The following is a 25,375-nucleotide window of genomic DNA, read 5'->3' on the forward strand; positions in this document are numbered from 1 at the left end:
ATATCCCCCATTTGTGACGTGATTGATGTCTCACGAATCGTGGAGTCTGAGTGGCACACGTGTATTTAGTTAGTCAGTTGTTGACTGATTAGACAGTGAGTCCAGGTTTTGTTGAATCGATCAAAAGTGATAAATGCTCAGCGATTCAAGGATCGAACATGTAGTTCTCTGAAATGGTGTCAATATTGTTAGTTCAGTGATGAATTGCTGACCCGTTGAACGACTGGGAAAGTATTGCTCAATTCGACGAATTGCTGAATATTGGGAATTTGACAAGCAACTGAGCAAGTATTGCTCAATTCGACAAATTGATAATTTTGAAGTGCAACTGAGCAAGTATTTCTCAATTCAACAAAATACTGAATGTTGATAATTTTGACGTGCAACTGAGCAAGTATTGCTCAATTCGAAAAGATACTGAATGTTGATAATTTGACGTGCAATTGAGCAAGTGTTACTCAATTCGAAAAATTACTGATAAATTATTAAATATTAAAAACTGAACAATATTTAGCAACTGAGCAAGTATTGCTCGATTCGACGAAATATTTATTGGTGGCATGACCCAATAAAATATTACAATATTGGTAGAATACCGAATATTATATGATTAATTCATATGTTAGTTACTGAATGAATACAAATCCATTAGTTCTTGAATCTTGCTCAGAATGATGATTCGTAGAATATTTATTTGAAACCCTAATTTCAGATCATAGTTGATGAATCGCTGAAAATAGGTTATGAGTGATAGAGGGGCCGACCACACGGGATGATGGGCGTCCATGTGGTGCCCGGTGCTCGAGTGAGCACGCACAGGTTCTCAGTTTGAGAGTTGGTGAAAGAATGATGATAAAATTCCGGTTTCATCATTTTACTGAAAAATTGCTAGGTTCATAATTAGGTGATGAAACCTAGGTATAGAGATGGGGACCAAGCAATAGGCCATGGGGCCGGCTCTTGGTGGTCACGTGACCAATTGTTGGCCGTTTGAGCAATCCCCAGGTTGGTTGGAGAGAGTTTGGGCCCAATATGAGCAATTGAGCAAATTAGGTCAGAATTATGAAAACTTGTGGGACCGGCTTTGTGTAAGCCTTAGGAATGAATCTGGTCGGTCATGAGGGCATGCACACGTTGCCTTGGTGTCCATGTCTCCATACTGAGATTTTCAGTATTTTCTGATGTGCGTTTGAGCAACATTATAAATTTTCAGAAGAGTTTCATCTTGACTGAAATTCTTGATTTTTGTTGGAATGACCATGTATGCTCAATTCATGAATATTTTGTAAATATTAAAATAAAAGTATTTTAATATTTAAAATTGCCGTGAGAGGCTAGCCAGTCGTGTGACCATGTTGGCTTTTGGTTTTTCATGATTTGAGCAATATTTGAGAAAATATGAAGAAATCATGAATTTTGCTCAAACCCAGGAGTTTCATGAATTGAAGAAAATAATAATTATAAAAGACTAAGGATTGCAAGGTGTGGGACCGGCCACGGCTACGGCATGGATGGAAGGCTAGGTTGCCCGGTCCCGTACACCTTTTCCTAATTTTATATTATTATTTTTTCATGAATCCTTGAAATTATGAAGAATCCATGAGCTTTGTTGAAAGGGGGAAGTTTCATGAAATTGGGAGCAATAATTATAAAAGGCTAGGGATTGTGAGGTGTGGGACCGGCCAAGCCTTGGGCATGGCTGGCAGGCTAAGTTGCCCAGTCCCGTACACCTTTTCCTATTTTATAATATTATTTCATGAATCCATGAAGTTATGGAGAATTCATGGGTTTTGCACAAACAAGGAAAGTTGCTAAAATCAAGGAGTTTTCATGAGTTCATGAAAAATAACAAAATAGGGAAAAATAATAAAGGAGGCATGGGACCGGCCACGGCTAGGGCATGGCCAGCCGGCCGGTGGGTCCGGCCCCTGGGCGCCTCTTATTATTTTACTCCCTCCGTCCTAGTTTACTTGCCAAAATTGTGTTTTTTTTTAACAAAAGTGTACCAAAAAATTACTATATTTCTCACTAAAATTATCTAATTATCAAGAAAGAAATAAAAACTAGGATACAAAAACTTGTATATTGAATAAGTGTTGAAAGATTGATGGTGTATCAGGAAGTAGTTTGAATTTGTTTCAAGTTTTTGCAAAATTTTATTTTGGTAAGTAAACTAGGACGGAGGGAGTATTATTATTTGTTTTTTTTCTCTAGTTTTTTGCGTAGGATTCCTCATCTGTCTATGTTTTTGGATGCTCGTTTGTGCATCCTGATGCTCATTCGTGCATCATTGTCGAGTACACTTGCACCATTTTTGTGGGACTTACTCAGTGATGGTCCAGATGCCCGGTTATTAAGTATTTATTACTAATTTATGAAATTTAGTGGAGAATAAATTCATGAAACTGAGTAATAAAAATGAATAGTTGTTTATTATTAATTCATAGGATCAGCTGTGGATTCCTCTATGAATCCAGAATAATAAAACACGCATTACCATCCTATGGGATTGTGGATTCGACCATAGAATTGGAGTAATTAAGATTATCTATCACCATTTCATGAGATCAGCTGTGGATTCGATCATGAAATCGGAATAATGAGATAATGTAGTAGTTTATTGCCATTCTATGAGATCAAGTCGTGGATTCGATCATGGAATCGTAGCAATTGTTTATTGCCATTCCATGGGATCATGCCGTGGATTCTACCATGGAATAGGAGCAATTGTTATTACCATTCCATGGGATCAGGCCGTGGATTCGACCATGGAATAGGAGCAATAATATATTATTCTGGGAATTCAGTGATGAATGTCACGGCAGAATTAATATATTGCAGAAAAGATATTATCCAGTTAAAGCGCCACATCCATTCTGAGTGGTGCATAATCAGGGAGTCACGGGTGTTGTTTACGACCTGAAGGCATTATTGCTCTCAATCTACGGAGAACCGCCTGAATCTATACACTATCTCTCCACATAATCAGGGAACGGTGAGTGTCACCGACATCCTGAAGGCTTCCGCCTCCCAACTATTCTTCTATGTGGAGGTGGGTCTCTCTCATGCAGTCAGGGAACAGTGAGTGTCACCGACATCCTGAAGGCGTTAAGCTCTCAATCTAGGGAGAACCGCCCAATTATGTTATTCTGCATAGAGGTCATGATGAAATGCAGGGGTCGAATCGCTCAGATAGTAGGGCTTTTCGAAAACATATTCATCATGGCTTCGTAAAATATGAATCGTTGCATGCCTGAAAGCCGTGTCAAAAACATGCCTCATAATTTTAGGGTTTTTCCCTTTGTTGAAAATCCACCATCAACAATTATGATTAAAATTTATTTAATAGATAAAGAAAGGCAACAATAATGACTTCATTCATTCATATTTGTAAAACAAAACACCTAGGTCATTTCAGAACGAGAATTAGCCAATATACGCTTAAACACCACAACACTATGTTACTGTTTTTTCACAAGCACAAAATATCACCCTAATAGGACCGCCCTGAGAAAGTCTCCCAAGACACACATTGACATAATTAAGATAGTTAATTTGTGTTTATCATTCCTGAAGTCAAAACATGCTGGTATGCTAAACACATGGAAGTATTTTAAAGATACTTATGCTTCAAAAAAAAAAGGAGAAAATATCTGAAAGCTTCTGCATACGTCTCCTCAAAAATATCAATTAATAATCTCACGATTTATAAGGGCTGATACCAGTATTACTGGGGGCTGACACCATTTAATCCAACGGTTAGGATTGTTTAAGATCTTTTTGTCCTATTTGAAATGATATCCTCCCTAGTAATATGGTATCAGCCCTTATAAATCGTGGAATGATCTAATGGATCTGGATGTCCAGCCAATTTTTAAAGTCGCACCTCAAACCCAATCCATCATCCGTTAGATTTCAAAAATCTCATCGACGTCCAACCTATTGGTGAACCAACTGGATACCCACCCACGAAAAAACGGTGAGTCCAGGTCGGATCCATGGATTCCCGGCCAAATGCTCACCCCTGTTGGTGACTCACCATCTTAAAAACATAATCAGTTCATCAGATTTCAGTTGGGTTTCAATAGGAACCAATTTTTAGGGACCATGGTTTTTTTTGGGGGACCATGGTTTTGATTTGGGTAAAGACATTAGAAGTAAATCTAGGTCACCCCTTATCTAGATATTTATATAAATACCTAAATTATCCTTCTGATTAATTTTGGGTAATGATTAGTTAGTGTAATGATTAGTGAGATGATTAAGTTAAAGATAATTAGTGAAATTAAAAAATCAGATGGTTTTTTTTTTAAAGAAGTAGAATTATTGAGAGAGTAAAGTAGATAAGATGAAGAAGGAAAACATGAAAAACGATGGATTTTACCAACCACAACCGGAGGAAGGGTATTTGGGTATCCAGGTATGCTTCAAACTTAGATAATGTTGGTTGCATTGCTCCAAATTTTCAAAAAACTGTAAATTTTTAGAGTAGATTTGGGCTTGTTCGGTTACCTTATGTGAAGAACAGGTTACCGAACTCATCTGAAAGTGTATTTCGGTTACTTCTTCCAAACACGCAGGTTACCGAACTCGCTCTTTAATGGAGGTTTTATTCGTTCGGTAAACATACATGCTAACTTTGTTTATAGGATTTACAGAGTAATGTTCGGTTGATTCGCAAACTTTAACCCAACAGCATATCTAACCGAACTCCACACGTATGTAATTAGTGAAGAGTTCGGTTTGTCAAGATTTTTTGCGAATAAACCGAATAGAGTAAGCAAAGTTCGGTTAAAACATAACTCAACATAGTGGGAAAAATAACACAATTCGGTTACATTTTTTTTTTGTATTATGGGTAGAGTTCGGTTACTAACTAGTTTTAGAATTTTTTACGAACCAACCGAACACAATATATTGGTTTTAAATGAGGAGTTCGGTTAAAACTATTTTTTGCGAACCAACCGAACACAATATATTGGTTTTCAATGAGGAGTTCGATTAAAACTATTCTTTGGGAACCAACCGAACTCGGAGTTCAGTTACGAAAAAATAAATTCGTGATAACCGAAGTGTTCTTCGTGTTCTTGGTTTCAGAATGTTCGGTTACAAAACTAGTTTTTTTTTTTAAAATTATTCTTAACCGAACATGCCACTTTAACTTCCATTTAAACCATATTTTGATGACTTCTACTCAATTTACCCAATCATTTGATGATTTCTACTCAATTTACCCTATCAAAAAACGAATTAAAAATGATTAATGGATTTTTCAATCGAACGAGGAACGTCAAGGAAAGAGAGAAGAAGAAGAGAATATTATTTTTTTCAAACTAAAAAATTTCGATTCCCCTCCAAATTTTGTTTTTGATTTTGGTTAATAGATTCATTTAGATTAGATGTATATGATTAGATTTATATAGTTATTAGATTAGTTTTAATTTAAATTAAAATAAAGGATAAATGTGTATTTACCTAACTTTAGAACACCCCTTATAAATATAGGGAGGTTGACCTAATAAGACCATGGTCCCAAAAAAAACCATGGTCCGTAAAAAATCGTTATTCAATAGGTCAGTTCATGAGATTTCAGTTGGGTTTCAATAGGTTCACATTTTAATAGGCCCGCCCAACTAGCATTTTTGAATACCCACTGGGCAGATGGATATATGCATAAGAATGCAAGCCTGCCCCAAAAAAAAATCTGCTTTAATTTACCAGTTTACCCTCAAAATACTATTTGGCTTTACAAATACTCTATTCATTTCTTGAGTTCAAAGTCTCTCTCTTCTGCTTTTAGGTGCCTCTTTGTAACTTTCTCGCTCTCCACATCTCTAATCAGCAGTAGAAGAAGAAGATTACGAATGGCGCTCCCAATAGGACCTTACTCAGGCACAAGCTCACTCGCTTTGGTAATAATCACTAATTTCGAGTTTTTAATAAGATTCATTGATGTTATGGTTTTGGAAAATCATTTTTAGGGTTTTGTTTTGATTCAGTTGATTTTATTGTAGGTTGCTCGTGCTTCGGCTTTCACCTTTGGTCTCGTTTATGGAAGCGTGAAGCTTAAGGTTCTTCAGGTATTTTTTTCAGATCTAATTAAGTCTTGTTTCTGAACCGGTTTCCATTATTTAGGGTTTTTCGTATGGGTTTTTGTTTTTAAGAATTTAAGGTTACTTAGTACTAGGGTTGAAATTGTAGTGTTTGGATTTATTCAGTTCTAGACCGGAAATTTGGTGGTCTGGTACAGAATCGTTTGTTAGTTGACATCATGACTTGATTAGTATCCAATTACTCTATTAGCTAACGGCAGTATGATGTTGAGAAAAGTTTTCAGTGTATAAGCAATAGATATGCAGTACGGTTTAATTAGTACAAGGGTTTAAAAATGTAGTGTGTGGATTAATTCTGTTCCTCGATCCATTTTATTTAGGTTGAATGTACTCGACTAGATTCATCTTTTTAGTTCTAGAGTGGATATTTGTTTTTCTGGTGCAGAAACATTTATAGTCAACATCAAATAGAGAAACTTTTGCACAACCTGAACATGACTTGATTAGTATCCGATTAACTAACTGCAGTATGATGTTGAGAAATTTCTTAGTGTATAAGCAATATTTTCTGAATTACAGTATCCGATTAACTAACTGCAGTATGATGTTGAGAAATTTCTTAGTGTGTAAGCAATATATTCTGAATTACAATTTACAAAGTTACTGTGTCCATTATATGTTTTGAGGTCAAATTCGGAAGGGCACTGAATAGTCTAATAAGGTTCTTATCTTGCTGGTGGGCACAGCTATACTATACTATCCTAGATCTAGACCACAGACTGGACTGGGAGCTAGATGCTTAGAGCTGTTGCTTGTTTTTAGCGGTAGACTGTTCTTTCCTGGAATATCATGGGTTAACCCATTCAAATCGTATAAGTGGTTGCACTATTTATGGAACACGTATCATTTTTTCAACTGACGTTGGAAAATAATCGAAAGTAATGCAGTAAAAGTGCCAAGACGAAGTAGTGTAAAATGTATGATTGTATTGAGAACATTTTGTTATAACTTATAAGTTACTTCCCTATGGGTATGAATTGAATGCTAATGGTATGACTGTAGTGAAAATGTGTTGTTATGAATTGCACATTTCTAGTGGTAGTTCAGCATGGTTAACCCATTCAAATCTTATATTTGGTTATACGTTATTATAACCACACTGATTATTCTTATTACCTAAAAGTTGGAAACTAAAAAAAAACATGTGTCATTATGTTGAGAAAAGTTTTTCAATGTATAAGCAATAGGTATGCAGTATTGTTTAATTAGTACAGGGGTTGAAAAATGTAGTGTGTGGATTTATTCTGTTCCTCGATCCGTTTTATTGAGGTTGAATGTACTCGACTAGAATCATTTTTTGAGTGTGAAAAGGGGTGTTGGTCTAGTTTACCATCCAGTTTTGAAACTTGGCTGATTTGTGGGTTTCGTTTTGTTTTGATATGTAATGGGTAAATAAAATGTGTTTATGAAAAGTATCTGTTATTTTGCCTCTTGTTTTTTCAGTTCTAGAGCAGAAATTTGTTTGTCTGGTGCAGAATTGTTTGTTAGTCAACATCAGATAGAGAAACTTTTGCACAACCTGAACATGGCTTGAAGTTGAGAAATTTCTTAATGTATAAGCAATATAATCTGAATTAAATTTACAAAGTTACTGTGTCCATTATATATTTAGAGGTCAAACTCGGAAGGGGACTGAATAATCTAATAAGGTTCTAATCTTGCTGGAAGCACAGCTATACTATACTATCCTAGATCTAGACCACAAACTGGACTGTGAGCTAGGTGCTTCGAACTGTTGCTTGTTTCTAGTGGTAGACTGCTCTTTCCTGGAATATCATAGTTAACCGATTCAAATCATGTAAATGATTATGCTATTTATGTAACACGAATCATTTTTTCTACTGATATTGGAAAATAATAGAAAGTATTGCATTATCAGTAACAAGACGAAGTAGAAGAAAATGTATGATTGTGTTGAGAACACTTTGTATAACCTATAAGTTACTTTTCCTATGGGTATGAATTGAATGCTAATGGTGTGAAAATGCTTTGTTATGAATTGCATATTTCTAGCTGTAGTTCAGCTTGGTTAACCCATTCAAATCTTATAATTGGTTGTACGTTATTATAACCACACTGCTATTGTCTGGCTTTTTTTTACATTCAGTTTCTTTGATTATTTTATGTTTTTGGCTGTGCCAGTGCCTAACTGTAACAGCATTCGTCATTTTCTCATCTTTTCAGGCTAAAAAGAAGTCGCCAGCTAAGGCTCATCATTAAAGAATGCACTTCACCATGGCATGTTTGGCCTAAGTATGTTGGAAGTTATTTTGTAACAAGTAGGGAAAAAATAATAATTGTTCGACAGTAAATCCACTCTTTTTGTTCTTGTTTTATTTCCTTTTGGTTCTAATTGGCAGTTAGCTGTTTGCATGCCAATGACTTGAGGATGGTTCTCTTCATCATGGTTGCTAGTGTAGTTCGAAAATCATGTTGCAGACTACTTTTCTGTGTATTTTTCAATTTTAAGTAGTTTTCAATCTACAGACAGTATTCTCTTTGATTGGGTATCCTGTTTCCTCTTATGTTTACATCCATATCTATCTACACCTGATAAAAACATCAACATAAAATGAGTTTAATTGCAGCAGGACCTGCTCTTTTTGGTGATGAACTAAAAGGACTGAATTAGAATTTGGAAGTCCAGATGAAGATCTTGCTACTGAATGTAAACAATGTAGCATCTTACACAAGAACACACTAACCACCACCAGAAGAACAATAGTCTAGTTTTTGTGTAACCAGTTTCTTTTTAAGAGATGAAGAGGCCCTAAAAGAACTTTCCCACCTTCAAAAACATTACAGAGTGCCACTAGGTTACAAAAATTGTGAATCTCACCCCGCCCACCTCTCTCTCTCTCTCTCTCTCTCTCTCTCTCTCTCTCTCTCTCTCTCTCTCTCTCCCCCTCTGCGCCATCTTTCTTGAATCTTCCATAGCTTGCAACAGCAGCTTGAAAGTAATGCATAATACATGCTCGATTGTTTTGTGGACTACGAACTATACTTCCCTCAGGATGGGCCATCCCTTTCTAAGGATGTCATCAATCTTCGAATCAATTTGCCTTTGGATCCTTGGAGGGCAAAGCTCAGCCGCATAACCATTCAATTTTGCCGCGAGGCTCGACTTCTCTAGCTCCTCTTCTGGCAAGTTTCCAATCAGCTGAAGAAGGAAATGGTTCCTCTTGAGCTCAAATTTCTGCAGACATTTGAATTACGAACAGTGGGGGTAAGGAAATAATCCTTTAGAATGAGAACTTATCAGAAATCTTATTTCATACAGTTCACTCATATTAGCCACGATAATCTAGTTATTTATCCATATGATCTGCACTGCTCATAGGAAGTTGGACACAGATCAATAAGTGAAATGTTCGAAATAAATTACTAGAAGAATTGAAATTTTCTGGTGGAAATCATACCTGATGTTCAGGCTCTGCAGGATAAAAAGTTCCAAGTTGTTGGATCTGTGTCGTTACGATACTACTCCTCGACTTTGTTTGTTCTCTTTCCTTACTTACAGAAGCTAATCTGGCCTCTTCAGGTCCACTTGTGAAGATCATGGACCTGCAAATGAAGCACGTCTCACTATGCTTGCGGAACAAATCTTAATGAAGTACAAAAGTAACAAATTAACAGTTTTTGCTATGTTACCTGTACTGGTTACCCGCGTCTGGGCCTTGGCCAAACACTTGCCTAGAATCATGACTAGACCAAAATACATCCAAAAGTTGCTTGAAACCAATAGACCTGGGATCATACTCAATCTGCAAAAGCATTCACAAAATATATTATAAAACGTATCTGTTTTTGGTAATTGCAGAAACTACCGCGAGATAATTTGATTATTCTAGACAAAAAAGAGGAAACGATAACATATGAATTGAATAACAAAGCCAAGCGGTGCACAAAGAAAACTATTCTTTCGCCTTTTACTAAAGAGTATTGCTTGATCACCGCATTCACCTAGTTTTGAAGGGTCACTGACTCACTCTCTTTACTGAGAATGCCCTAACATATCTTTAGTTACAAGATATTTCAAAACTCTAGCACAGTCTATTTATTCAAGATTGTTGCTCCCGATATTAAAAACCTTATAACTTTTACAAAAATGAAATGAACAGGAGAAGTAAGACCCTTATAGGGGCCACCTTCATCCAAAACAGAGCATGAATCTCTGCTTAACCTGAAAGCAAACACATCAAAACAAATTACTTGCTGTTTAAAGAAGTTGAAAGAATTTTTTTTCTTTTTTCTCAACCAAATGTGATTTCATTGTTGAAACCGTTAAGTGGAGCCTAACTACTAGGAAATAACATGACATGCATAGGCATAGAAGCTGTTCTAGGCTTTGTAGTTTGTACTCTCTCCTAGCCCTCATTTCTCATTTACTTCAATTTGTCAACAGCTATCGTTTAATGAAGGGAAGGACCCGAACAATTTGTCGCATGTTGATAAAGCATTTATAGATAAACATACAACCTAATAAGAATCAGTGATACTTGACAGAACTACAATTCCTGAAAGCTTGATATCAATAGATTGCAATGGCCTGATTACAAATTTCCAACCAAACCACAAAAATCGTTATCCAATATTCATATGAGGTATTAATTGATGTGAAAACCGCATAATAGGGTCACCATATAGTCTACATTGGGAAGGATGTTACAAAAAAATCTATACAATCTTTCTCCCCATGAAATTAACCACTTCCGATAACAAAGAAAATCAAAATTCCACAAAAAAAAAAAATGAAATTAAAAGTAAATAATTCCAACATTTCACATGATTTCTTTGCAATACAGGAGAAACCGAAATTATGTACAAGAAAATGAATGAGAATTTAAAGAAACGGACAAACCTGAACGGATTCAGCATGATCTCCCAAGCTTCTGAATTCAGGATTGGTTTTAGCTCCACCGGCGTACCCAACGGTAGTTTTAACAACACCGTTTAAACATCCAAACACAGATTCAGATCTCCAAAAACTTCCAAGTGCGAAAACAGCGGTTTTAAGAGGCTGATTCACTGTTGAATCTTTTGTGACATCAGAAATCCGATCTGGTAATCTAATACTGAGAACTCCATTTGACATTAAGGAGAGGCTGAGGAGAATTACTATCAGACCTCCCATCGATAATTCCTTCATCATTTTCTTTTGTCCGAGAGTGATAACACCCAAGGCAGAACGAAGGAAATTTCTCTCGTGGGGAATATGAAGACTCGATGTTCTGAGCGTGGCCCACGATAATTACAATCACAAAAAATCAGCGGTTCAAAATAATTTAGATCTTGGGAGACCTGAGTTTAGGTTTCAAGAATTTTGAAGGTGCCGCAAATAAAAAGAAATAAGATTATTTCCAAATAGCTCTATAAGTTCTGGGGGCATTGCCCCTAAGCCAGCATCATCTTCTTTGGCTAGCTATTGTCTTGGAGCAAATGCCCTCCATGACTTTGGCCGGATCGGTCGTCGCTAATATAGTTTAACAAACAGTCTCCTTTAGCCAGCTAATTCCTGGGTGGGCTGGGCATATGCCCTTTTAAAGCCTTGGCTGGATTAGTCACCGCTACTACAACTATAGCAAGTGATAAAATTTGAGTTCAAACAAGTTCTGATTAAAAAAAAGAAGATTTAAACAAGTTTCAACCCAACAATTGTATTTCAAGTCCAAACCAAATATTACAATTTAGAGCTAAACAAGATTCAAACAAGTTTCAACCCGACAGTTCTATTTCAAGTCCTGATAGTTTTTAGCAATAGCATCACTACAACGTACCCGTCCAAAAAGCACCATAAAATCAAAATAACTAGAAACTTCCAACACTCGTCCAAGACGACATCAATAATCTAAGGAAAGATGGTGTGTATGTATGTGGACTAAAGAATGGTTGAGATCGTCCGTTTTTTTAGACGGCACAGATTATACCTAGGTCCAGCCGGTCATGGTCGTGAACCGGTTAACCCTTAACTATATCCCTGCTCGGCCCCGGCCCCGGCCCCGGCCCCGACCAGTTTTTCTCTTTTATTTTCCGCTCAGGTGTTATAAAAACAGATCCCTACAAATAGAAGGTTTATATTTATTAGGGTCTGACTGAGATGTCTTGGCCAGCTATCATTGCTAGCCATTTTTGGACTACAAAACCCTTTTAGCTTGCTTGGCTCTAAGGGACTTCAGAAGATCTAGGCGAGGAGGTTATGGATACTAAAATATACTATCATAGACGGTTATGGATCAAATATATCGGTCACTATTACACTCATTAGTTTATATTTGGAGTTATTGCTTCTTGAACCAGATTTAAAGCTTTGTTCTTTAATACCTGACTCTAACATTTCGTGGGATTTCTTGGTGCTATTTCACGAGAGAGTAAGACCACGAAACTATATTCAACATCGTTTGGAGGATTCAATTATGTCACTGGAAGATTAGAGAGGATTTTAGTATTTCCTATAAGAGCAAGGTAAATACTGAGTTGTTAAAAGTTTTGGAAGTAGGTAGTACGCGACTTCGTCGCGGATTCAAATGGTGGCGAGTCTATTAGGTTTGCAGCAATGGGATGTCATTGGAACTACTGAGATAGGCACCGCTAAGACTGCTCATGCTTTTATCTAGATTTCCTAGGATGATATATATATTTTGAGTTCCCCTTATGTTGTTGTCATGGCACCTAGATAAGTTGCACATTAGATTGAAGTTTGAACTACAAAGTTTTATCATTACTTGGGATAAGAGTTTTTTCCATAGTGGGAGGAGAATCTTACGAGTACCAAGTGTTTAAGATTATACATGGTTGTGAAGTTGTAATTGCAACTCCTGGACGTTTGCTCGATTATTTTTGGAGAGTCATTATGTCGTTTTGAATCAGTGTAATTAGGTTACTCTTGATGAAGCTGATCGTATGATCGATATAAATTTTAAACCACAAGTCATATAATGGTGATGAAGGACGGTGCCTACAAGTAATTTGAAGATGTGAAACGTACTTATAAGATACATGTTTGGTGCTACAATGTAACCTTTCATTTAGCGATTTGCTAAGAAACATCTGAGAATCATGTGTTACTATTGAAACTGCTGGTAAGGCTACTGAACTGAACTGATTACACATAATATGACAATGATTAAGGGGAATCAGAGAAATTTACCAAGTTACATAAGTTTCCCAAGGAATGAGAAGACGACAATTGTGTTTACCAACACAAAGAACCAACCGACTTTATTACTAAGAAAATTTAGAAAACAATGGCTATCGTGTGACAGTTCTTTATGGAGGGAAGTCATATGAACTGTGAGAAATTAGTGTGGAGGGATATGGGAACAAAGGTTTGATGTTCCTGATATAACAGTCTTGGTATATTGCCACAGAAGTGACCCTCACAATTTCTAGGATCTTTGAAACACTTAACTTACATGCATATGGCTTCATAGCCTTAAAACTCAATGCATAGTCGCGTTTGTTTCGTTGGGATGTATCTGTCGTTGTGTGTCTATATCTATGGTGCAAAAAATTAAGTTCCTAATAAAGTCGATAAGGTCAAATGATATTCCATAATTCATTGTTATCGGAATAGTGTCAAATATACACCAATGAAGATTTTGTGCATGTGGCATGTCTGTTTTGTCCCATCACATGTTCAAATGAGTGCCAACTTTTTTCATCTTCATTTTGCTTTGGAAAAAAATGTAACTCTATCATGGATCCCTGCTTAAGCCTTATGTCAAGTGAGCTTATCAAATATGCCAATACCCTGAAATTGTAATATCAAGTGCAATAGATGTAGCGGAAGATTGCAGAATGTACCTTTTAGAATTTAGTTTATGCAGGTAAGTTTAGTTCATAAGGAGGATTTGAGACATTATTCGAATTTTGAATCAAATGAGATAATAATATCTTTTGTGCATGATGGTTATGGCTAGATAGATATACATAAGCTCTTGACTAAGAAAATCATTTTACCCACATTCAACTTTTTATGGCATTGTCTGAGTGTGCTGCAGTTTTATTTTTATTTTTAATTGTTGTCCGATGAAATGAATGCACAATGAGAAAACTAACTTCATTGTTATCTAACTATAGATAACGCTAAATTAACAATGAGAAAACTGACTCCATTGAGACGAAATCATAATTGCATCTTATTGGAGATGCTTTCCTAATTGGCAAAAGTTGTATTTGACAACTTCAGTCTCCGGCTAACTCTAAATTTAAAGAAACAAAATTTCTTAGTTTTACCTAACCTTACGACTGCAATTGACACTTCAACACTAAAAGAGGTTTAAGGGTTTTACCTAACAAAATTTCTTTTACGACTGCAATTAACTCGAGACATCTTAGATTAAGTTAACCATGCATGAAGCTTACACCTAGGCTTATCAAAAAAAGGTTGAGCCTTGGCCGTAGGCCGAGGTGATACCTAGTAGCAATACTAAGACAATACAGCAATACTAGCTAACCTGGTTAATTAATTAACTTACTTATCTAGATAGTCAGCTATACCAGCTATGACCTGGTTAGATTTCTTTGGATAGGTCTTCCACGAACTAGTTGCAACCTCGCCACTAGTCATATCTGAAAACTCGTTTAATCCACAAGTGGTGGAACGACCGCTTTTGTTCCACTGGTTGATAAAACGAGCGTTGCCCTTAAAAATACCAAACCTAAACTTAAAAGCTTTTTCATCTTCCACATCAAAATCGAGATCAAAATATGAGAGCCACTTCAAATACAGAGTTTGGAGCTTAGCCTCCGAATTGACAATATCATCGGTTACCTCTAGATATGTTCAATGATCATCATGAAAGATTATTATTACAGGAGTAAGCCATATGAGGAAAAGGAGAAAAACAAAATCTTCATATGCAGCTTTTACCTTCACGTAGCTTTTTAAGTTCTAGTTCATGGAGCTGAGCCTCAGCCTCATAATTCTCGGTTACCTTTAAAGCTATTTAATGATCACGAGAGATTATTAGAGTACAAGATGAGAAAAAGTTACAAAGGAGAAAAGCAAAGCTTAACGCATCTTCATATGCAGCGTTCAGTTACCTGCACGATTACGAAGTTCCTCTCTAAATTTTATAGAACTTATAAGATTAGGAGCGGATTTAGGAGGTTTTTGGCTTCCCAGAAACATAACATCTAGTAATCAGCAAGAGTAGTTGACAACAAGGAACCAATTCATCATACACATAAACCAAAAGAAATCGCACAAACCTCATTAGCTCCCTCAGCAATATCCTCCGACGGATCGATAATGGTACATGACGCCATACTTCATCAGTTGCGGGAAGCTTCAAAGTGCAAGTGGGAAATAACTTAATGATGTAGTGCACGAGATTGCATTGTGTTACCATGAAGAAAGGGAACGTTGAGCACGTGGTGGTAACTAGTTTTGGTTATTTGGTCTAAGTTTGATTAGTTTTGAGTTTATTTTAGTTAGTGAATAAGGAACATATCCTGGATTTATGTCACGATAGATATTCTCTTTATTAGAGAAGATTTTTAGCTTTAGTTTCTAAATATTGAGTTAAAATTGTGAAGTCTATATAAAGGCTGTGTCAATTATTCTTGGGTCAGATATTTAGGGAGAAAAGAAAACACTTCCAATTGAGAAGTTTTGATAAATGTGTGTGTTTCTATCGATCCTATACTAACATCCTACACTATTTGGTATTTAGAATCTGAGTATCGATCCTTCCAACATGGTTCATGGTAGAGGTCGGGGAGGTCCTCGCGAATCTTTGGTTGATGAGGTGACGGAGAGAAGTAGGTACGATGAACTCTCACGCGCGGTTGAGCTTCTCGCCGGTCAAGTAGCTACGTTGCTGCAATGACATGAGCGTCATCGACTTCCTACTGATGAATCAGACATCGAGCGAACCGATGATGATGAAGTTGAAAACCCATTTGCTGACCGTGAACGGGGGAACTTGCATCATGAACGTGACTCTAGATGGTGGGAATCTACATTTCGTGTGGAGATTCCTCAGTTTCATGGTAGTGGATTGACGCCGGAAGATTGCATCGACTAGTTTTTTACCGTGGAATAAGTGCTTAAATTTAAGAGGGTACCGGTTGCTCGTGTGGTTCCTCTTGTTACTACCCGCTTTCGAGGAAGGGCTGCTGTTTGGTGGCGGCAATTGAAAGCAACGCGTATACAACAAGGCAAACCAGCGATTTCATCTTGGGATAGGCTTGAAAAGTGTATGCGTGCAGCATTTTTACCTTTTAATTACACTCGAGACCTATATATTCGTCTTTAAAATCTTCGTCAAGTTTCTCGTTCGGTTGACGAATATACGAAGGAATTTTATGATTTGGTTACTAGATCGGGTATTATGGAGCCTGAAGAACAACTTGTCTATCGCTATATAGGAGGTTTGCGTCAAATCTTTCAAGACACTCTAAACTTGTTTGATTATTTTTCTGTTTCTGAAGTCCATCAGCATGCGTTGCGCTTGGAAAAACAATGGACCCGTCAGAATGTTACGTCTGCTGTTAGTCACCCTCATATGGTCCCGTTACAGAATGCTTCCGCAAGACAGGATGTTAGTTCTTCTTCAAAGTATGCTGCTAACTCATGTTATCGTTGTGGAGAGTCTGGTCATTTTGCGAAGGATTGTCGCAAAGTTGGCAGGCTGAATCTATCGCTGACACTAAAGAGAAAAAGGATGTACCACAAGAAGTATTTTTGCTTGGAGATCAAGGTGAGTGTTTAGTGGTTCTCCGTCATTCATTTTTTACTCCAAAAAATGATGAGCCATGGCTGCGAAAGAATATTTTTCAGACGACTTGTACCATTGGTGACAAGATTTGTTGTATGATAATTGATTCGGGTAGTTGTGAGAATGTGGTGTCGGAAGAAGCCGTCCGTAAGTTGAAGTTACAAACTAAAAAGCACCCTCATACGTACTATCTTCATTGGCTTAGTAAAGTTTCGGAGGTAACGGTATCTAAACGTTTCTTGTGAAATTTTCCATTGGCTCTTTGTACCATGATAGTGTTTGGTGTGATGTTGTCGTAATGGATGCTTGTCATCTACTGCTGGTAAGACCATGGAAGTATGATAGAGAAGTAGAGCATGATGGTAAGAAGAATTCTTATTCGTTTACATTTGATTCCACACGTATTACACTGGTCCCAATAAAAGAGCCGTTTTCGACAACTTCCTCTGTTACTGCTTCTAATATGCTGGTGGGACGTAATTATGAGACAAAAATGATGAATATTGGTTCATATACTAAACAAGCGGATCAACAAGTGTTTCCGTCTATGCCTGTCTTGCAGCCGATGCATATTACTGTCGAAACATTAATTCAGAAACCCCAAGGAACTCATATTTCTACTGGGCAGAACTTGTTTGCATCTTCCACTAAGTACAAGTCAGATGTGGATGTTTTTGTTCGTGATTTTATTTTCGCAGTGGTTACTAAAGATGATTTTTGAAAGATTGTCCCTTTGGAAGTCATTGAAGCAATCCATCCTAATGCTTTCCGTTTGAAGCTTCCAAGTCATATTCAAGCTGCAGATGTATTTCATGTGGGTCACCTTCTTCCTTATGAAGACTCGCTTGACGACCCGCCTAATTCGAGGGCGAATTTCCTTCTTCCATGGGAGAATGATGTAGTGCACGAGATTGCATTGTGTTACCATGAAGAAAGGGAACGCCGAGCACCTGGTCGTAACTAGTTTTGGTTACTTGGTCTAGGTTTGGTTAGTTTTGAGTTTATTTTAGTTAATGAATAAGGAATATATCCTGGCTTTATGTCACGATAGATATTCTCTTTATTAGAGAAGATTTTTAGCTTTATTTTTTAAGTTTTGAGTGAAAACTGTGAAGTCTATATAAAGGTTGCGTCAATTATTCTTGGGTCAGAGATTTAGAGAGAAAAGAAAACACTTCCAATTGAGAAGTTTTGATAAATGTGTGTGTTTCTATCGATCCTATACTAACATCCTACACCACTTAATTAATTACCATGAATAAGAACGAAGTAGGGAACACCAAACAACAACCGATCTACAATCACACAAAATGATTATGTTTTCTCATTCACATAAACAAAAAAAAAAATCATGAATCTAAAAACAAAAACAAAAAATGCCTTCACTACAATTGCATGTGAGACTATCAGATGTGCAAATCCATTCCATTTGAACTTCACTAACCAAAATCAAATAACTACACCATCCAAGGGAAGCCACAAGGACCCTAAATCACACGAGAACAACAAGTAACAAAAATCTCCATTTTCACTAAAAATTAGCATCTCAAAACAACAATAAACAACATCATAGAGCTTCCATGAAATAATTATCAAGGAAAATAAGGTACTAGAGAACACCAACAACCGATAACAAACTAACATTTGTTATAATCTTCTCATAACCAAAACACTAGAAAATATCATAACCAAACACTGGAAAATAGTATCGGTAGAAAATTAGCATCTCAAAACAACAATAAACAGCATCATAGAGCTGCCATGTAATAATTACCAAGGAAAATAAGGTACTAGAGAACATCAACAACCGCCAACAAACTAAGATTTGTTATAATCTTCTCATAACCAAAACATCATCAATCTCAATTGTATTCTTATGAATCTAATTATGTAAAACCTCCGGCATGCATTGAATATAATTGTATCAAGATAGGAAAATCTATTCCTCGAACTTCTGATGTAGGGCATCTTCCTATAACGTGTCAACTATTATAGTTGATCCCTTTTCGTTTGTATCAACAATGATTGTTGATCCCTTACGTCTATTTTAGTTTGCTTGCTCTGCAAGTCCTTTACTTTCCTAGTTTATGTGGAATTCCCTTTTCCTTCTTTTAGTAGGTTATTGTAGAACCTATTTAAAGGCTATTCCTTTTTGTTTAGAGAATACAATTTTATTATTATCAATCAATATTATTATCGTTTAATACGATTCTCTTTTATCTCTTTTATCTTTTCTTTGATCTCTTCATTAATATCGTCAATTCTCATCCTTTTCTTCCCTTCTCATCACCTGCAATCTCCGTATTTCCTTCTTCTCTTATCGTACTACATTAGTTGGTATCAGATACAGAGTTTTTAGATTCCTATCTAGAAACAGATCCTTAAACCCGTTTCTGCAACTCAAACCCTATATAAACAAAAAAAAAAAACCCAGTTTTCTTATTCTCGTTTTTTATCATGGAAAAAGTAAATATGGAAGATCTTTTGCAGCTTCGACTAGGATTATCAACAAGAATTGAAAAATTAACGAGACAGTAATGAAGCTTCGTCGTTTGATTTATCCTCGTGTAGAAGATCAAAGGAAACTAGATAGGATTTATTATGTCAGAGAAGATGAAAAGCAAAATTTGGAGAAGCTTGAAGATTATCTGATTACTATCGCTCAACGTGAAAGGGCTGAAACTAAACGTAAAAAACCTGAAAGGTTTAATATTGCCTTGACTGAAGTTAGACGTTCACTGGATTTGACCAAACTTTCCGGTAAATAAGTTCAAAAGAATACATCGTCTTCTAATGGTTCTGTAACTGTTTCAGCTACCTCAATTAACACAGAGGAGATGGAAATTGTTGTTCCCGTCGAAGAGATAAAAGCTACTTCTGAAGAGAAAGATGAAATTCAGGATAAACAAGTTTCGTCTTCAACTCAAGAGGTTTTATTTTCATCTATGGATGTTGAAGATGTTTCTATTACACATGTTTGTGAAGAAGAGAACATGGTTTCTAACGAAAATCAAGTTAACAAAGATTCAATTGCTTCTCAAGAGATTAATGATAAACCAATTACAAGAGCACAATTTGAAGATTTTGTAGAATGTTTTAGACAGTCCAATGAAGTTCCGTTTGAACCAGTTATTATTATAAAGGTTACTGCTGAAAAGAGCAAAGACGATCAAGATGATCCTTTTCTTACTAAAGAAAATCATCTCAAGGTTTCGCATGATACACAGGAGTTTAATGATTCATCCTCAACTCACAAGGATTCGACGTCATCTGATGACAATGGAATTGGTTCTGTTACTTCAGTTGGTCAAGATTGTATTGGGTCTACTACTGATAAGGACAAAGTACCGCATTTTTCTCAAGAACTTATTGGTAAGTCTTCGGATCTTAGTCTGATAACTTCTGATGTTGCTATGAATGTTTTATCTATTGTTCATAATACTCAAGCTCTTGATCAAGTGGATACACGAATGGTATTGCATGCAACCCTTAACAAGGTTCAACTGATGGAATTAACCCAGCAAAATTCTTTTGTTTTATCTGATATGTCTATCCATGTGAGTGAACAACTATCTCTGAAATATATTTTTATTGAAGATTTTATTGGTATACAAGTTTTAGCTGAAAGGTTATTGTCGGGTTTGAAAAGCCTCATGTGCATTGTACGTGATAAGATTTGCATTGAAGAGACTTTTTTAGAATGTTCTACACCAAAAGGTATAAGATGGAGTTTTCCTAAAGTCTTTTCTACCACAGTGACGGCATCCCAGTATAATGTTCAAAGAATTACACTTAGCATTGGATCTAATGTTCGTGATACTAATGGATTAGAAGTGATTATAGCTGCAAGACCATTACAAGGAGACAAACATCTTTTAAACGATACTGAACTGATTATAGTTCAAGATGATCCGAGATGGCCTTTGAAGACAACTCAAGTTGTTTTTAAGTCTTGGCATAACAACGGCAACATTTTTTCTTTGAAATTTCGTGTAGAATCTCTTTGGCTAATTTCAGTGGCTGCTAGCAGTAAGTGTCCGAATTTGAGTGTGTATAGAGAGGCACTGATAATGGATCCATGGTGCCAAGATGTTTGTCGTACCAAGTTCAAGGAAGTTGATATTTTGCTGCCACAAAAGTTAGTAGTTTTTAATACTGTTCACTACTATAGCAGCGCGTGGCTAAATGTCACAGTAGACGATGACTTTCTTTGTGCTGCTGATGCACTTCAGTTGGTTTGTTTAACAAGTGATATCGACAAGTTTTGCATCAGTAGAAGTTTGAATTCCTGTATAAAGGTTATGAGCTTTTGTTCCGATGTCATGGAAACAGATGTTGTATTCAAATATGATGCTTGTAATGTCTATAGAACAACATCTGTTACTCACTGGGAACCTGATCACAAAAAGTTTCGAGTTATGTGTATCGATATCTTAAATTCTAATGCACATATGATGGATGCTCACGCCCACCGAAATCTTACGCTTGAATTGGAGAATCACTGTGTTGAACAAGGTAGTGTGAATTTTCGAACTGGTGGTAGCATGAATAAATACTTCCCTATAGAGGGGAGCCTAAATACTTGTCATCCAGTTGGAGCACTTGAACACCCATAATATTCCTGATGGCAGGGATAAGTTTTGGGTTAGTGTTCTTACTGAAGAAGACTCCATATTTGTGAAGTTTATTAGCTGACCAGAAGTTTCCCCAAAGATATTTAGAATATCCATAATGTTATGTGTTTCAATCATGTTGGCTTTGCAAAAGACCATACAACCATCAACAAAAAGAAGATGGTTGATGGAAGGTGCAGCCTTGCATATCTTGATTCCAGTTATGAGACCCAGTTCCTCAGCATGAATGAGAGCTATAGAGAGAGTTTCCATGCAGAAAAGGAACAGATATGGAGATAGGGGATCTCCTTGTTTTAAGCCCCTAGAAGGCTTGAAGAAAGTATCTGGAGATCCATTAATAAGGACAGCTGAGGTAGTGTTGGATATGCACTGTTGAATTTTGTTGCACTACTGATCATTGAAGTCAATCTTCTTCATAATGGTTATTAGAAAGTTCCAATCCACTCTGTCAAAAAATTTTGCCATGTCAATTTTGACGTCCGTACTCCCATTTTCACCTTGCTTTCCTCTCTTTGTCCTCATAGTGTGAATGATCTCATGGGCAATGTCAATGTTATATGAGATTTGTCTACCTGGCTTCGAACATGCTTCCTTTCTTTTCCCAAATACTGGCTTCCAACAGGCCTAAGATTTCAGCTTCAGCGTTCCTGGCTACCTCTGGGATGACTTTGCAGCCAATATACTTACCTACAATATCATGGAGTTTGGAATAAAACTTCCAGCTTCCAACTTATAGCCAACTGCTCCGTTGAGATACCACGGAAAACCCCTCGATTATGTAGCCAATAAGCCACCGTAAGCTTGCCCGTATCGATAATCTCTTCATCTCTCTTACTAACATCTTTAAAAGCTCTAGAATTACCTTGGTCGGCCAATTATTAGACCGCTACACTCTTTCTTGAGGAATAAACTGATAGGGTGAAGAGTTGTTGAACGTAGCCATTGGTACCAGTCTTTAACAGTGAAAAAACCTGAAGAAGATTATACTGTATAGGGAACATTTTTTTTTTTATTGTCACCTGAGCAATTAAATCTTGAATTCCAACTCGGACTGAGGTTGGTTAGTTCGATAAACATTAAAGAAAACATGTAAGAATACACTGTCTTATTGATTTTCATCCATCCATTCACTAAAAGTATGCTTATATACATGTATGTCAGATATATTAGAGTTAAGACGTACTGAGACCCGAAGCTGTTACATCCAGGCCAAATGGGCTAGTCAAGATATGGGATAAGAGGTGGTGCCCCGGAAACCGTAGATTAGCATGGGGTTATTTGTTGTGCAGTCACGGATGGGTGCCATATCACTTCCTCTCTCCATTTTTTCATGTCTCGTATCTGGACCATGGTGTTTGCCTTTGGTTTTGCCCAAGTATTAGTGTTTTCGTACCGAGACATAGATAATTATTAGGATGAGTAATGATTACATTTTATGGTTATCAAAGACTAAGGAAAGAAAATGTTGACATGACCACCAGTTAGGGAAGTTCCTATGGGTATTTGTTCATTTTGTTCTCACTATGGGCTCAACGAACTTGAAAAACTGATGGAAAAACCAATAAATTTGATGGTTTTTTGAGTGCGGTCGTAGATTACCCACGCGCTTAACGAACAACCGCGCGGCAGCACCAAACACACTGACAGGTGATCCAAAACCGGACGGTTTTCCTACAAACGCCAGCGGCTGTAGTAAATCCTCCAACGGGTGATCCAAAACCGCCAATGGCTAAATCTGGATGGCTGAAAAATCTTATCATCTAATGGCTAGAATTTTGAGTTCTATAAATACTCCTCATTTCAACTCCAAATTCACACATTCCACACCTCTAGTCTCTTTACTCTTCTTCTCTGAGCTTAAAAAAAATTCTTCAATTCAACAAACTTCTCGAAAGATGTATCGTCCCTTGTTAGTTCGGCGAGCTCCGTATACTGCAGAAGAGGATGAAGCTATTTTCAGAAATACTCAGCTTGCTTCAGCAAACAATCCATGGGTGAATTTCTTGGCAGTTATTCACGAAGGGTTCTGCAGTGACACCCGTAATCCGAGTCGACGTGCTATATGCGACATAGAAAAATCGTTTTAGTACAATTAAGAAAGAAATAAGTGAGTCTGTAGTTGTAACTATGCAAGCCGATCGATATAGACTGAGAAGTGAAACTGATGCTGAGATGGTAAGAAAATCCTTAGCTGAATGGAGAAGATGGAAAAATATGGCTTTTCCTTTCGAAAATTGTTTCAAAATCCTTAAGGTGTTGAACAATTTCAACCCCTTACTTGTAGTTGTTGTTCCGCCTAGTACTTCTCACCGGTGAAACTAATGTAAAACGTAAATATATGTAATTTCATTTAAACAAACCATCGTACTTTTAATTGATTAAAATTAGAATTAAAAATGCAGCAGAATTAAAAATTACAATCTCTCTAACATCGTTCATCATTATCTCACTCAACGTTATCTTCGAGGAATGGAGTCAGCCATTCTCCAAGACCTGGGATATCCCCACTTGCCAACATATTTGATAAATTTGTATAAGAGTAAAAAACTGGTTGAAGAACACTATGCGATTGGAAAGCACTCGGTCCTTCAAACATATAAGATGTTTCTTATGGTGGTGGAGGTTTAACAGTTAGCAAGAATCATTTGGGTTGAAGGGAGAGAATGATGATGAAATGCGCCTAGCATATGGGTGAATTACTTGAGGTTGAAATATAGGCACAGTTTGTGGTGAAGTAATGTGCGGTACTTGTGTTTCTCCCACCATTAAATCATTCACGTGCCATGATATGTTGCTCCTGATAAGATCAGAAGTCTGTGAACGCCCATCATCATTTACATTTAGAATCAATCCAAACATTGTGTTTGTCTGCCATTAGTGACACATATTCAAGTGTATAGCCCTAATTTGCCGATTCAGCCAATACATATCGTTAATTTTTCTCTTTAACTCTTCGTTACTGGCATCCACATTGTAGTAAGGATAATCACGTTCCATAGCTTGGGAAACAATGGGGATCGTGGTTGGATCACCTTGTGGAGTAATACTTGGCATCTCCCAATGAATTTCGGGAAAATTTGACGAAGATGATGAAGTACTTGTACCCATGGTGGGGTAAGTCATATAACACGAATCTTCCGGAGGCGGATGGCTAGGAACGATATTTGCATCATGAGCCATACGTGATAACCCTGAGAAATCAAACCTATAGATGTTCATGTTGTGTGTACCAATTACAAGCTTCACAATCGACTTGTACCAGCTGACATACTGCGCTTCATCAATATCCCTTCGTGTGTTTATTTCACACCTTTCCCACGATAATATTCTTAGTCGATCAAAATCTGATGCAGAGGTTTGCATATGTGGTGGCGTGTTAATTGCAATTGCATAGATCCCACGTAACTGGTACATCAGTCTTTATCCCAGGTAACAAACCCCTCTATCCATTCCTGGAGTGTAAAAAATAACTATACGGAGAGAATAATAAAGAATATGTTCTACATCATTCTGACGATACTCAGGAAATTAATGTAAGGGTGAAAAACAACATTCTTGTGGTTCCGAGTCAACCGTTGATACCTCTGAACAAAACTGGAAACCAAGATGTCGCTGCCAGTGTCCTTCGGCCAGTTGGTATTGAAGTACATGTCCATGATTGGAAATCTATGGCTATTATCTTTAAGAATTGGTTTACCAACATCGAAGTAGGTATACCACAAATACTGCAAATTACTCCATAATTTAGTATTTTTCCTTAATCTACATTTGATCATAAAATTCTTTAAATTTAAAAATAATAATTTGAATACTTACCTCTATGATGCCCCAAAAATAGTGAAGTTAGCTATACCTATGGACGCTTGATCCATACCACAATACATTTCTACTAAAATTGCGGAGA

The 25,375-nt window shown here is 36.8% G+C and overlaps 2 protein-coding genes across 2 annotated transcripts; one reads left to right on the plus strand and one right to left on the minus strand.

The window, feature by feature from the left end:
• Positions 1 to 5,761: 5,761 nt before the first annotated feature.
• On the plus strand, positions 5,762 to 8,623 carry LOC113288821. Its single transcript, XM_026537947.1, has 3 exons — positions 5,762 to 5,912; positions 6,015 to 6,080; positions 8,298 to 8,623. The coding sequence occupies exons 1-3, from the start codon at positions 5,865 to 5,867 to the stop codon at positions 8,331 to 8,333; spliced, it is 150 nt and encodes a 49-aa protein (XP_026393732.1). The 5' UTR covers positions 5,762 to 5,864; the 3' UTR covers positions 8,334 to 8,623.
• Positions 8,624 to 8,761: 138 nt separating this feature from the next.
• Positions 8,762 to 11,321, minus strand: LOC113288820 (peptide methionine sulfoxide reductase A5-like). Its single transcript, XM_026537946.1, has 4 exons — positions 10,975 to 11,321; positions 9,765 to 9,877; positions 9,533 to 9,677; positions 8,762 to 9,309 (listed from the first exon to the last, which is right to left on the minus strand). Exons 1-4 carry the CDS (start codon positions 11,263 to 11,265, stop codon positions 9,112 to 9,114), a joined length of 747 nt encoding a protein of 248 aa, XP_026393731.1. The 5' UTR covers positions 11,266 to 11,321; the 3' UTR covers positions 8,762 to 9,111.
• Positions 11,322 to 25,375: the final 14,054 nt, after the last annotated feature.

Source organism: Papaver somniferum, chromosome 6 (genome assembly GCF_003573695.1).
Source record: "Papaver somniferum cultivar HN1 chromosome 6, ASM357369v1, whole genome shotgun sequence".
NCBI lineage: Eukaryota > Viridiplantae > Streptophyta > Magnoliopsida > Ranunculales > Papaveraceae > Papaver > Papaver somniferum.